The sequence below is a fragment of the Thamnophis sirtalis genome, unplaced genomic scaffold (assembly GCF_051295495.1).
Source record: "Thamnophis sirtalis isolate CommonGarterSnake01/CBP01778 unplaced genomic scaffold, rThaSir2_p1.2 scaffold_11, whole genome shotgun sequence".
NCBI classification, from domain to species: domain Eukaryota; kingdom Metazoa; phylum Chordata; class Lepidosauria; order Squamata; family Natricidae; genus Thamnophis; species Thamnophis sirtalis.
The window spans coordinates 55,670,542-55,685,752 of record NW_028261391.1 but is presented as its reverse complement, the minus strand read 5'-3'; the positions used below and the strand labels follow the sequence as shown (position 1 = coordinate 55,685,752).

Genomic DNA, 15,211 nt, shown 5'->3' with positions numbered 1-15,211 from the left:
TTTGTTGCTAAATGAAACATTTGTTAAGTGAGCTTGCCCCATTTTATGACCCTTTTTGCCATATTGTTTTTGAAACAATACTTCAAAAAGAATGATTGTTTTTTAATCATTATTTTGAAGTTGGGAATCACTGCAGTTTTTAAGTTAGTTAAACGGTTTTAAGTAAATCTGGCTTTTCTATTGACTTTGTTTGTCAGAAGGTTGCAAAAGGGGGTCACATGACCTTGAGGCATTGCAACTGTCATAAATGCAAGTCTGTTGCAAAAAACAAATATCTGAATTTTGATCACATGACCACATGGATGTTGCAACGGTGGTTAAGTGTGAAAAACAGTCATAAGTCACATTTTTCAATGTCATTATAACTTTGAACAAACATTAAACAAACTGTTGTAAGTCAAGGACTACCTGTATTCATTACAACATGGCAATATAATAAAAGCCACATTAATCGTTAAAGTTACATTTTCAAAACTGTGATCCAGTCACGCAAAAGACATATTAACTGGACCATTTTTTGTGACTGAGCCACAGTTTTTTAAAAAATGCCATATTAAATAAAAGTGTCAAAAGTTGTTTTTTAAACATCTTCTCTGTGTATGTGATATACCTGCCACTATGTACATATGGATTTTTGCTTTATGTCTCTTTTGAGTTCCTAAGTATACAAGGAATAGTACTCTATACATTATATAAGAACATAAGACAGAGTGAGATCCTATGTCTTTGACTTTCTTCTGGCAGACCAGCATCTATCCGAATTGCAATAAACACTGTAAAAATTCTAAGTAGCTCATTATATACCCTGTCTGCTTTTATGGCTCCAAGCCAGAATATAATGATGAGCTGTAACTTGTTAAGGACAACTAATTTTTTGTTCCCGGCTGTCTCAGGGGCTTATCTCTCTTATTCACCCTCACTTTATTTCACTGTTGACATGTTTCTGTTAACTGGATGTCATCTGCCTGCCTTGATTTTATGCACAAGCAGTGGGATGCATTTTTCCATGCAACTATTCTGCTTTGAGTTGCATTGGGTTTGTCATTATCCTCTCATTTTCCTCTTGCACTTGTAACACTTCATCTATTCCTGCCTCATTTTATTTTATTTTTTTTCCTGAACCATGGTGCACCCACATTATGCTTTATACATGATCTTGCTCCCTTTGAAGCCGGCAGATTTCAGAGCCAGCCCTCGTCAGGAGAAGTGCCTACGACCAATTTAGCAGGCTGAGGGCCCCGAGCTTCAACATCTCAATCTAAAGGGGGTCACGGAGTGGCACAAGCAAGTGTCAGCAAGTGCTGTTTAATTGCCAATCTAGGCTTCTCCGTGGTGTTTAAAGTATAATGACCCATCACTTAATTCTGAAAAGTCCTGGCCCTGCTGCTGAATAGAATGAATATCAAAGGATGTGCCAGAGTAGGGCAAGGAGCATACAATTCTTATAACTGTTGTAAGTATAATAGACTTGTACTTCTGTCATCCCCTTATCACAATAATGTATTTGGTTTGCTGTATATCCCTTCTAACTAGCTCTCTTTCATAAAGGCATAGCTAAGGAATATATTGTCCCCCTTTCTCTCACGTTTCCTTCTCTTGAGAAAAACTAAACAAAATAAATAGAACAACCTCACTGATAACAATTAAACTGAAGTTGATGACATCTTTTCAGACCCTGCTTATTTTTTACATATATACAAAATTAATAGCAAAATAACAGCAGAGCGTGGAATTTTAATAATGTGTTTGCAGATAGAATTTGTTTATTTGGCTTTTTCCATTGGCCAAAAAGCTTCCTTTCTATTTCTTCAAATCCCTGCTATTTTTAAGACTCTTCCCCTTCTGCTATCAAGCCTTCAAAGAGATGAGGTTGAATCTAGATCCTTGCTATGTAATACATGCTAATTCAATTATGAGCCATCAACAAAATGGATTAGCTGATTCAGCCCATCAGGAAAGTCTAAACCTCCACCGATTTAATTAACTGGACTGAAAATCAGATGAACAGAAAATAAAACTATCATTAGGAGCAATTAGTGATTACTTAAACATAGTCCTGCCAAGCAGTTTGTAAATAAACTATCATCTCTTGGAAAATTAGGTGGAATTAATTGGAGTTTGGGGAAAAGAAAATAAATATGTATCTCTTAATCATCAGAAGATCAGGTGGGTCTTTTTATCTGAAGTAAAAATATTTGGGAATGAGGAGAAATTTTAACACCCCTCTAACAGCACAATAAGTAGATTGCTCATGTTAGAAGGAAGAGGCCATTGGGAAAACAAAATGTTTAAGAGCATAAGCTCCTGGCTTCTTAATATCCTAGGGTTACTAAACTGCTTTCCTCCAGTTATTGTAGCTGTCAGTTAAAACAAATTCACTTCTAATCATAGTATTTCATTATATATGATAGGGTTTTTTAAAATGAGAAAACAATGGAGGATAGTTTTTCATATTAATTGGGGAGATCAGTGTATAATTAAGGCATATGATTTAGCAAAGTTTTGTCATTCAAAATGAATAATAAATGGAAGTACCAGTTGACCCATATCTTAAACTCATTTTGAACTCACCTTGACATAGAAGCATTGACGGTTAAAGCAGTGGGATAGGGATGTCGGAATCCTCCAGTTGTGATTGGATAGACTGGCTGACCTTGCCTAGAAAAATAGGAAAGGAAATGAGTAAAAAAAAAACAATTATAGGGGATTTAAAAAAAATAAAAATAAAGTTCTCTGCCCAGTAAGTTTTATTCTTGTTTGATTGGAACAAAAATCTTGGGGATTGTACAGCAACAGATCAAAGGAAAGAAACTCAGAGCAATTTGAATGCCATAAATCTGATACGAATGGCTAATTAAATTTTATAACCTCTGCTTGTGTCAATAGAGACCCTCTCCCCAAGCTGAAACTAGGTGTTTTGTTGTAATAATTAAAGGCGAAGTCTTGCTTGCTTTAATGGAGCCATCACACTAATTGAGGGCTACACATCCAAAGGAAAACAATAATGAATGTAAATTTATACCAAAATAAAGTACAGTGAATCAAAGGACTTCAGTTGCGCTTTGGGCCTCTTTTGGTATTTAGATCTCGGTGAGAAAACATTAAATTAACAGAGCTTAATTTGTAGCCTTTTGTCAGATTAACAAGTGTTGACAAGAGTTACCAGGGGAGAGTCCCCAAGAAGTATTGTGGGTAACCAATAGACAATCATACCTCATTACAATAATTAAAAAATACAGCAACATACCAAACAGCATTCTTATGAAAGCTTCATAGATTTTTCTGACTGAGGTTTATTTATCTATGATATATTATTTTTTATCTATATTTCAAATGTTTGAACTGAATGGAAAAGGTTTTGCCTGGTATGCATTGTTATTGTTGTTGGTACTATTTATATCCTAAATACATCCAACGTGTTTTGGCATGGAGTGGGTCCAATGTTATTAAATGTAAATTGGTCAAAAAAGCATAAAGAGATAAGTAGAATAATCATATATTTAAAATATTTAGTATTGAGGATTTTTTGCAATGAATGTTGTAGAAATACAATAATATGTTTATGTAAATAGAACCAGAGATAAAGCTGTTAAATATTAATTTATTTCTTTTTTTTTTTTTTGCAGAAGTGATTCATGCAGATGCATCCTACAGAGATAGCTAATGAAATAACACATTGTAAAACCTTGCTACTGTAATAGAAATGCATTGCTTTTTTCATTCGTTAATTTTCTCTGGCATAAAAATCATTAATTTTCTCCAACCTCTGGATTATACTTTTCATCCATAAAATAAAAATAACTTGGATAATGACAAGAAGGAGGCTTTCACAAAATAAAATAATAAATAACTTTATAGAGGTATGCATGGTGAAAGCCATTTGTTGTGCAAAGCAGCTGACAACCTTCTACTTATTTAAAATAAAACATATTAATAATAATTGGTATAATTTTATGCAACAATTTGCATTATTAATATGCAAAGGAATGTGTAGCATAAATACGCAATAGAGATTTGCCATGTAGATTCCATTAGTCATAGAAGATCATTTAAAGCTAAAAGTTGGAAAATTCATGAGCAAAAGCCAAATATGCTAAAAACATTGAAATATTATAGTGCCTAAAATATCTGGTGCATTTGATCAGCTAAATTATGTGAAGATTTGCACATTTTATTGAGATTCTCCTTCTTGAGCATGTGGAATAGAACAAGTAAGTGCTAACAATTATTTGCTAGGGAGACAATTACACTAAATACATTAGGCTATTTACATGCCAAATATGTTTGATAACCTCCTTTTTTGTTTTGTTTATTGCTAAGTAAGACATTGAAAATTCTGCTTGAATAATTCTAGTGTGATCCACAACTCGTAAGTCATGTCAGGTTCATGAACTACTGTAAAGTTGTCATTACATAGCTTTAAAAAGGCAATAAACACTCTGATTAAAATTGGAATCATTGATTAATTTTCATTCTATTAACACATTTTAAAAAACAGTTTGTTTTCTTCATCAATAGTTCCCCTCTTAAAGTTTGAAACATGTTTTATAAAAATAAAAAATATTTCAAGACATAAAAATAATTTATCTTTAGGGATGAATACAAACAAGTATCAAGAATCATAAAAATAACTATTAAAATGAGAAAACTGCTAATATTGAACTATCCTGAACTTTGTACTAACATTTGAAATAAACATTTCATGGATAATCAGAAATTAAAACCAATTAAAAGCTGCATATCATTCTTATTCAATATTCTATGTCTATGTATAATCTTTATTGACCAAATTATTGATTTCTCAGTGTCATAAATTGGCAGCTGGCAAACATGTTTATTTCCAAATGCACATTTCAGGCAAAGGAAATAACCATAAAAAATATCCCCTTTTATGTATATATCCACAAATACATTTATACATACAAAATGAAAAATTAAAAAAATTAAGAAAATGGAACTCCTTACTGTGGTACTAACCATCCTAGCGGATGGGGAATTTGCCCTACAGTGCCCGGCGATAGCGGATAATAAGGAGATATATCTGGAGGATGGGGAGGCCGTGGAATTCCTAGGAAAGAGGAAAAGAAAACATCATAAAATTGGGTCAGGGCAAAGCATAAAAAGAGAAAAATGAAGGAGGTAGCACACAATCCTAATTTCTATGCTGTGAGTACTACCCATTTTCAAGGGCAAGGCCTACTGACTGGCCTTCTTCCCCGGAATAACCTGTTTAGTATAGTATCACAAAAGTAGGACAATTGATCTTCTCCACATTCAAAGACCATAGAGGTCTTTGTTGTGCAAACCTTACAAGGATAAAGCTCTCACTCTACCTCCATTATGTGTCATCAGGTGTCTTGCTCCTTTTATCCATACCTTTAATAACTGAAGAGTTATTTTTCTAAAATAAGATCATCTTATGATGTGACGTCTTTTTCTTTCTATTTTCTCCCTAAAGTTTCTTTCTCATCTTGCATGGATAAATTTGTTCCAGTTTTTGTTTGTTTTAAAACTTTAAAACCTTGATGACAAGAGGATGAGCCAATCTTCAACCATCTTCAAGGAGGTGTGATAGTGTCATCTGTTATTTGATGCAAACTAATACTTCCTTTTGATTACCTGAGTATCTTTCCTGTGTACTATAAACTTTTAAAATGTTTAAAACAAATTTAAATTTACTACAATAGTAATTAAAGAACTAAATGACCTATTTATAATCCCTGTTCACACATGAACAGTATGAGTAGAAATAATGAGTTGATAGCAAAGAGGAATGCAACCAGGGTTGGTAATCTTCCACTGTGCACAAAAGAATGGTGTATTTTTCCAATTGTTTCTGTCCATTCTAGTAGAATTGACAGGATAGGCAAATCTTGTCCATCAAACAGTGCTTGGAGGAATGGATGACAAGAAGCATGCCTTCTCTGTCAAAGCACCTATCTTTTGGAACATCAGGCCCTTCAGATTCATTTGTCCTCAACCCTGTTGCCATTTCCTAATAACTTGAAAATGACAATGTTTTCTTAGGCATGGGATTTGGAGGTTTGCCTATATCATCAATTTCCTTTTTTGTTAATATGGCTATTATATGGACTTGGTTACATTGCCCTCAAGCACCATTGTGTTATCATTGTGTTATTCATTTTATGCAATAGTTTTCTTTTTATTTTCTTTTTAAAAAATCTTCAATTTGCTATCAATTATAATTGCAAGAAGGGCAGCTATAAAAATTGTCTAAATTCAGTAGCTCTGCCATTGCCATAACCTGATAGAAAACCAAAAGAGAGAGCATTTAGGATTTGACCTTAAAGCTGTTCTGTTCCTTTACAAATCAAATTATTAAAATAAACACAAAAAGATGCTTCCTATCTCCTGTCATAGTTGCTATGAACAAGTAGTTGTGGGTATGAAAAGATTCAACACAGAATGCATACGTTTATTTTATATCATTTTACCATTATATTCAAGTAACCGAAACCTTAAAACAACCTCTAGAACCTAGACCTAAACTTATGAAATTGACGTGATTCACTAAAATCAGAAATAGCTGTAGGATTTCTGGTTAGTCTGCATTATGCCACATTAGAATAAAAGTCAAAGGAGAAAGTTACATTTTATACAGTTTTTACAAACAAAAAAAATCAGCCATTCATTTAATTGGAAATGTATTTTTCATCTAAGCAAGCTTGCAGGAGTATCTAGATAAGAGATGTCAAATACAAGCAAACTCTTTTTATGCCAATCTCAGCATAATCTGAATCCCATGTTTTACATTTGTAAGGGGAAAAGAAACAGATATAATGGCTAAGGATAGGGATATTACATTGGTTTGGCCTTTACATGGTGAGAATTGGGTACACTATAAGTCATATTGCTTTTGGATAGATTTGGATGGATTGGGTACATGCAGTTTGATTTTTAATAACATGCATGCTGCACCGAATCAGGTTTTATCACTAAATTATATTACTGTGCAAAAGTTTTAGGCAGGGGTGAAAAATGCTGTAAACAAAGAATGCTTTCAGACATATAAATAATGATTGTTTATTTTTGTCAATTTTCAAAATGCAAAGCGAGCGAACAAAAGAAAAATCTAAATCAAATATTTGGTGTGACCACCCTTTGCCTTTAAAACAGCATCAATTCTCAAAGGTACACTTGCACAAAGTCAGGGATTTTGCAGGATTATAGTCAGGTGCATGATCAACCAATTATACCAAACAGGTGCTAATGATCATCATTGTCACAGGTAGGTTGAAACCCAGTCATGAACTGAAACAGAAACAGCTGTGTAGGAGGCTTAAAACTGGGTAAGGAATAGCCAAACTCTTCTACCAAGGTGAGGTTGTGAACGACAGTTTCATGTCATGGCAAGATTGAGCACAGCAACAAGACACAAGGTAGTTATACTGCATCAACAAGGCCTCTCCCAGACAAAGATTTCAAAGCAGACTGGGGTTGCAAGATGTGCTGTTCAAGCTCTTTTGAAGAAGCACAAAGAAACGGGCAACATTGAGGATCGTAGACGCAGTGGTCAGCCAAGGAAACTTAGTGCAGCAGATGAAAGACACATCAAGCTTATTACCCTTGAAATCAGAAGATGTCCATTAGTGCAATCAGTTCAGAACTAGCAGAAACCAGTGGGACCCAAGTACACCCATCTACTGTCTGGAGAAGTCTGGCCAGGAGTGGTCTTCATGGAAGAGTTGCAGCCAAAAAGCCATACCTCCGACGTGGGAACAAGGCCAAGCGACTAACGTATGCACAAAAACATAGGAACTGGAGTGCAGAAAAATGGCAGCAGGTGCTCTGATGTGTCAAAATTTGAAATATTTGGTTGTAGCAAAAGGCAGTTTGTTCATCGAAGGGCTGGAAAACGGTACAATAATGAGTGTCTGCAGGCAACAGTGAAGCATGATGAAGGTTCCTTGAACGTTTGGGGATGCATTTCTTTAAATGGAGCTGGAGATTTGGTCAGGATTAATGGTGTTCTCAATGCTAAGAAATACAGGCAGATAGTTATTCATCATGCAATACCATCACATGTGCGTATGATTGGCCCCAAATTTATTCTGCAGCAGGACAATGACCCCAAGCATACAGCCAAAGTCATTAAGAACTATCTTCAGCGTAAAGAAGAACAAGAAGTACTGGAAGTGATGGCATGGTCCCCACAGAGCCCTGATCTCAACATCGAGTGTTTCTGGAATTACATTCAATTTCAATTTAATTCAATTTATTGAGTTTGTATGCTGCCCTATTCCCAAGAGACTCAGGGCGGCTCACAATAAAAAAGGGAGGGGATACAAAAAATAAAATAAAAACAACAATTTAAAATTCTACAACAGCCATAACCTCGGATGGGGCTGGATAGTTCAACAGCCCCAGGCCTGCCGGAACAGCCAGGTCTTAACCGCTTTGCGGAAGGCCTGAAGGGTAGTAAGGGTCCGGATCTCCATGGGCCGGAGCAGCCACAGAGAAGGCCCTCCCCCGAGGAGTTGCCAGCCGACATTGGCCGGCAGATGGAATTCGGAGGAGGCCTAATCTGTGGGATCTAATAGGTCTTTAGGAGGTTACTGGCAGGAGGCGGTACCCAGGTCCAATACCATGTAGGGCTTTAAAAGTAACAACTAGCACCTTGAAGCATGTCCGGAGACCAATAGGCAGCCAGTGCAGTTTGCGGAGGATAGGTGTAACGTGGGTGTACCGAGGTGCACCCACAATCGCTCACGCGGCTGCGTTCTGGACAAGCTGAAGTCTTCAAACACTCTTCAAGGGCAGCCCCATGTAGAGCGCATTACAGTAATCCAGTCTTGAAGTGATGAGGGCGTGAGTGACTATCTGAACGGCCTCCCGGTCCAGGTAGGGCCACAATTGGTGTATCAGGCGAACCTGGGCAAAGGTCCCCCTCGTCACAGCCGACATATGATGTTCTAGAGTCAGCTGGGGATCCAGGAGGACTCCCAAATTGCGAGCCCTCTCTGAGGGGCGTATAATTTCACCCCCCCAGGCTGAGAGATGGAAGAGACAGAAGGATGTGAGAAAGCTACATCCACAGAAGATCTGTGGTTAGTTCTCCAAGATGTTGGGAGCAACCTACCAGCCGAGTTCCTTCAAAAACTGTGTGCAACTGTACCTAGAAGAATTGCTGCTGTTTTGAAGGCAAAACAAAGGTCACACCAAATATTGATTTGATTTAGATTTTTCTTTTGTTCGCTCTTTGCATTTTGAAAATTGACAAAAATAAACAATCATTATTTATATTTCTGAAAGCATTCTTTGTTTACAGCATTTTTTCACACCTGCCTACAACTTTTGCACAGTACTATATATACAATAGAGAACAGCAACTAATCCTGTTTTTTAATGATTAAATATATTTTAACTATGTATTTACCGTATTTGAATTTAACAATACTTTTTTTAAAAACACATGATTAACTTGAAATTTTTAAAAACTCCTCACCTCCCAATGTTTGTGTTGGTGATTGGGTTTTTAAGTTTTTGGCTAAGATAAACGAATGCCTGAAAAGAGTTTATTTGAAATTGTCCAAAATGTGTAGCTACTCATAATGATATTTCCTAAACTTGTATCCTTTAAATGTGTTATGATTGCAACTTTTTGGCCATAGATTTAGACTAGGAAATTTCAACATGTCTACAGAGAGTAGAGTGAAGAAAGATGGATTATAATTTTTATCCTATAATGCTAACTTTCTCAAAAGAGTAACAGTTGGTTAGTATTTTAAAGTGGCTTGATGCTTTTTGGTGCAGAAAAAGCAAGATTTGGAATAGTAAACATTAAAATGAAGAGACAACATTCACAACTCTAAAACTATGTTTAAGTTGTTCAAAAAGCCATGATTATAAATTAAATATCTGGGATATTTTCAGATAATGGCAGGTTTTTCCCCCCCTTCATTACCTGAACAGATTAACTAGCTTTAAAGGTTTAGTGAGCAGTCTACACCCTTGAAACAATGTTTCACAGAGCAAAGTACATAAGGATATCAACATATTTAAAAATTATTCCATATATAACCATTCTTTAAATGGCAACTAACTGTCAGATATTTGCAGCATTCATAGATGGATGCATGATATTGCTTTTAAAGTTAGAATTAAGTGAAATGCAGAACAGACAATAGTGGCATATAGAAAAAAATGCAATGCATCAATCCATGCATTTCTGACACATTATCTAAACATGTTATCTTACACTTTGGTAATCTTGACCTACATTTGACATACATTCAGATTATCAATTTTACTTTTTCATTTATTTTCAAGTTTGATTGGATTAACCCTTTCTTGCAACGCCTCTTAAATTTTTTATGTGATCTAAAGAGCAAAGAGGAGGACCACTACTGCAGCAGTCTCAACCATGTAAAAAATGCAATACAATAATCATTATTTAAAAGGTAAAAGGAATATACTGCAGATAGTAGCAAACTTTTTTAAAAATGCTCTTTAATACCCAAAAGTTCTTGAAATTTATTATTCTTCAACTAATTTTAAATAAAAACAATAATAAATGGCTTTGAAGACTGGTAAAGACTGAATGCTATTTATTTCCTAAACTTATATGCCACTCAGTTTCCTAGAGGTGACTCTAGGAGGCTTATAATCACTAAAAGCATTGCCCTGTTTCTTTATTAAATGTTGATTTAAAAATTTCAAAAACTACCATGGCATTTTTGTTCAGATAATACTAGGGCTCATCCTGTTCAATTTTAAATCAAAATGTTCTTAAACAATTCATAAAAACTTGATCTGACCATGAGAATGCCTTGAATAGCTACAATGAAACTTTTTGAAAGAAGTTTAGGTCAAATCTGGATTTCCTTTTTCAAAAACTTTGATTAAAATGTGATTTTTTTAAAAATCCTTTGGCCAGGAATACCTTGGTTGTTAAATGAAATGTCCACTAATTAAACTGCGACTCTGCTTATGATCTTATTTTATCTTAGCTTTGCTTTACAGACCTGTGAAGGTCGTAAATTCAGGGATCAGCCATGAAGCTACTTTTTCATCATCTTCATAACTGGAACAGTTGCTAAACAAGGGAGTCACTAAACAAGTACTACCTGTACTTCTTTCATTTAATAATAGCACGATTGGCCTGTTTTGTAAGATTTAGAAATGTAGTCTAAATGTAGCTGAACACAAAACTATTATTATGTTTTGTGACTAAATATGGCTATTATGCAACACAATGTATAGATACAGCACAACAATATCAGATACATAGTATAGCAATGTCAGAATCAGATGATTTGTACAGATTGGGACTTTACCTAGTGTTTGAATACATTTAAACATATGGGAATAATTACTTCAATAATATTTCCTTTCTGTAAATGTAATACCAAATGTTCATACTGATGTAAATAGATGTCTATGGAGATTCTCAGTCATCAGGTCATGGTTGTCCCAAGGATGCTTTTTTTCAAGAGGCAACTGGACTTTCTGGTTTTTCTTTGAAGATGTTTCACTTCTCATCCAAGAGCTGAAGAAGTTTCTTGGATAAGAAGCGAATTGTATTCAAAGAAAAAAACAGAAGTCCAGTTGCCTCTTGAAAAAAAGCACCTTTGTGATATAACTAGATGGTTAAAAATTCCAATGGGAAAATATAAACATTGTAAAAGTGAATATTTTCTCAGAATTTATACCAGAAGTCCTCAACTTACGACCACAACTAAGCCCCAAATTTATGTTGTTAAATAAGGGTGTTGTTAAGTTTTGTTTTGCCCCATTTTATGACCTTTTATGTTGTTGCATTTTTGCTAACTAATTTTACTCATGTGAAACTTGTACGTTACTGGAATTGATTGATTGGTGACAGATTGACTAGGTGACAGATAAAAATATAATATATTAACAAACAAATGATCAATGGACTTCTATAATATTAAATAGGAACTTATATTCTTAAGGAGAGATCTAATATTTTTCATATTAGAATGTTTAATAAAGATATGCTATCTTTATTATGTAAAATCATAGAGGAAACATTTGATGTTTGGCTTGCCTCACTATTTTATTTTTACACACACACACACACACATTACATACACACATGCATACACAAACATACATAAATTTGCTCATATAGCTTTGGAAAGGATAACATTGTTTAAAGAAATGTATTTATTTTGAACAGCTTTAGAAACAGTTGAGTATCATCTTGGTATATTTCTTTAAACTGTAGGTTTAATTTCAGGATGACATCAGTTAATCTTATCCAAAAGTAGACATTAGAAATGGACTGCATTATAATTAGAATGCATTGAATAACAGGTCACATAATTTCAAAGTGATGCATAAAAGAAACTACAATTTACATAACTTGTAAATTTTCTTCACATACTTCATTTTGAAATTGTTTTTGTTATACTTTACCAATATTTTTGTTCTTTAATCAACCACTATCCCATTTAAACAATTGCTTTAATGTGTAGCATCTTCTCAAACATCCCTCTGTAGTAAGTCTTGTAACCTACCTGTTTTGGGATCTACGTCGGCTGGTAAGTGTGGAGGAGGATTCCCTGGCGTGAAGTGCTCATTGCTGTATGTAATAAGCGGTGTAAGAGGATGTACATGGTGTGGGTGCTGCACAACTGGGACTTTGTTAGACTGTAAAAATAGAAAATAAAAAGTGTAGGAAGATGTTGCATTAATATGTTCCAAATAGACATACTAAAGAAGCTGTTTATACATATGCACATGTGCCCACATGCACACACCCACACCCACACACAATCATACACAGTCATAGATGTTTTTAGCATTTATGACTCTTCAGAATGTGAGAATATCTTCAGTAGTGCTCTTTATTCCTCTTTTCTCTGATGCTTTGGGATTCTTAAGTTTATTTACTAGGAAGTAAAATGAAATAAACTCAATATTGTTAAGAATGAAATTTTTGGAATGAGATTTTCTGACCTGTAAAATGAAGTCTCTTTACTCTCTTTTAGGGACTTCTTCACAGTCACTTTTGAAAGCCACTGTTTAAATGGTTAAAATGTTTTTTCAGTGACCTATCATGTCCTTACCATGGCTATCACAAAACACTCAGGACAAGTCATGAACTGGCTGTGTTCCCTTCAGTAGACCAATGAAACATTAGCTTCCAGTGCCCCCTGCCTCTAATCCCAATGTAACCACATACAGCACACTTGCTTTTGCTGCATAGTCAAATGATAGGGTGCCATGGAGACTTGTTTTTAAAGGGAATGAAAAGCCAAGAAGGTGGGGCAAGCTAAGGGTTCCAGCCAATGGGAAATCACCCATTCTGAAGTCCCAGCATTAGTACAGCAAATTGTGCTTGAGCCTTTCCTTTTCCACTGTTTTTGAGTTAGAAGAGGTCTTATATGATGAGGGAACGTAGCAAACGCCATACATGGAAGAGCCTAGGATTCATTTTATTTAAACTCTCTAAGATGTGATATAAAGATTTTAAATATTTTTATTGTTATATAAAGAAACATCTTATTATTTGGAGCAAAACTGCTGTTATAGTACTAAGGTTTTTTTTGTCTGTTTCCTTTGTTTAAATTAAGACATGATGTTTGCACTTGAATTTTGAGGCTCTGACAAAAAGTCTTGAAAAGCAGTTGTTTACTGATCTCTACCAAGTATTAAAATATTTTTCACCCTTTGCCAAATAAATAACTCTAAAATTGCTGACACAGAGATTTTACTCACAGTCAGAGATGTGTACGCTGCAGAGTTCATTTCAGGGCACATAGCTCTGGTCACATATAAAATCCATGTGTCAGCAATTGTGCTGTTGGTGGACAGGAACCAACCAGAGCCAATCATGCAGCTGATCCACCTAGAAACAAATTAGCATGGGCCCCACAGTATTTAAAAGAAAAGGTAGATTCTCACTTTTTCAAATGCAGCTATTATACTATAACATAGCTTTTCTCTGAATACTTTTTAAACTTTATCCTCAAGATAGGTTCATGTTCAGCTCCATGTCTTTCTTAAATTAAAATTTACTACTGACCCACCATCTATTTCTTTTAATTTTATAAGTATGACCTAAACAAAGAAAAAATAATAATTTGTAATTTTAGTTCATTAAACAAAAAACAAAGCAAGCAAGGAAAATTTATCTAATTGTCTTGAAGTGATAAAGCCTAAGTGCGAGGCAAACATCAGGGAACTGAATGGGACTATTGAATTCCAGAGAAACTTCTTCTAAATAGGCGTATAGTCCAGGGTCCCAATTTTTAAATAACAGAAGATATTAATATGTACTTTCTCATTGGCAGTGAATACAATTTAAAGGAGGGAGGTAGTAATAAGGACATGCTTAAAACCATATCACCACTCTCGGAAATAAGATGTCAAATACCAAATTTTGTATTATAGTTTAACGATTATTCCTCCACAATAAAGATAGAAAGAGATGAAAGAAGAAAAAATAAATTGGGAAGGGGGGAATTTGTTTTCATTTTTAATGCACAGTGAAATGCACACGCACGAGCATGAACACACACAATCACATACAAATGAAACAAGCAGACTGCTGAGCCATTTTTTCTGCAAATAATCCAATTGCAATTCACAGATTCATACACACTCACAAGAGAGAAGGAGAAAGGGGGAAAAACCCTATTCCCTATAGAGGATTTACACTAAAATCCTACAAGAGGGACATTTAACCAGATTAGGTAGCAGCAAAGATAAAGAGTCTAGTATTAGATGAAGAATGGATTAGCGTCAACTTTCATTTTCAAATATGTCTTCATTTCCTTTTATTACTTTCAGTAAGGAACAATTTGCATTAACATCAAGTAAAAGGAATTACATTAAAAGAATAGGGACAGTGAGTCGTGTCTACAAGCACCACCTTAGTCCAGAAGCTGTCATAGTGTTTACCATTATCCTCAATCTAGATTAGCAATTGTCATTCCAAAAAGAGATGGATGAACACTTTCAAAAGATGCAAAAAAATTAGATTTCTTTTAAAATTACTTGAATTTCCTTTGAAATACTTCAGTCTTTCATTGCATGTCTTATTATTCTACATCAAAATTGCTTTAAAAAATTTCAGTTGGACTGAAAAAAAATCAGTAATGTCTGAAATGAAAATTAAAATCGTACCAAAACTATTTATTTAACTACTATACACTTTAAAAAAGAAGTAGTAGTTTTTAAAACTGTTATAAAACTTTTTTTGAGTATATTTCAGGACTCC

General features: G+C 34.6%; 1 protein-coding gene across 18 annotated transcripts in view; it reads right to left on the bottom strand.

The window, feature by feature from the left end:
* The window catches only part of TCF7L2 (transcription factor 7 like 2), a 210,723-nt gene that overhangs the window by 27,385 nt on the left and 168,127 nt on the right, over positions 1-15,211 (bottom strand). For 17 of the 18 annotated variants that reach the window (XM_014068015.2, XM_014068021.2, XM_014068017.2 and 14 more), the window contains 3 exons: positions 12,504-12,636; positions 4,966-5,068; positions 2,572-2,658 (listed from right to left, as the gene is read on the bottom strand). In XM_014068015.2, coding sequence (XP_013923490.1) covers positions 2,572-2,658; positions 4,966-5,068; positions 12,504-12,636 — 323 coding nt within the window. Of the gene's footprint in view, positions 1-2,571; positions 2,659-4,965; positions 5,069-12,503; positions 12,637-13,707; positions 13,868-15,211 lie in introns of those variants that run through there. The other variant, XM_014068028.2, reaches the window with a different exon arrangement.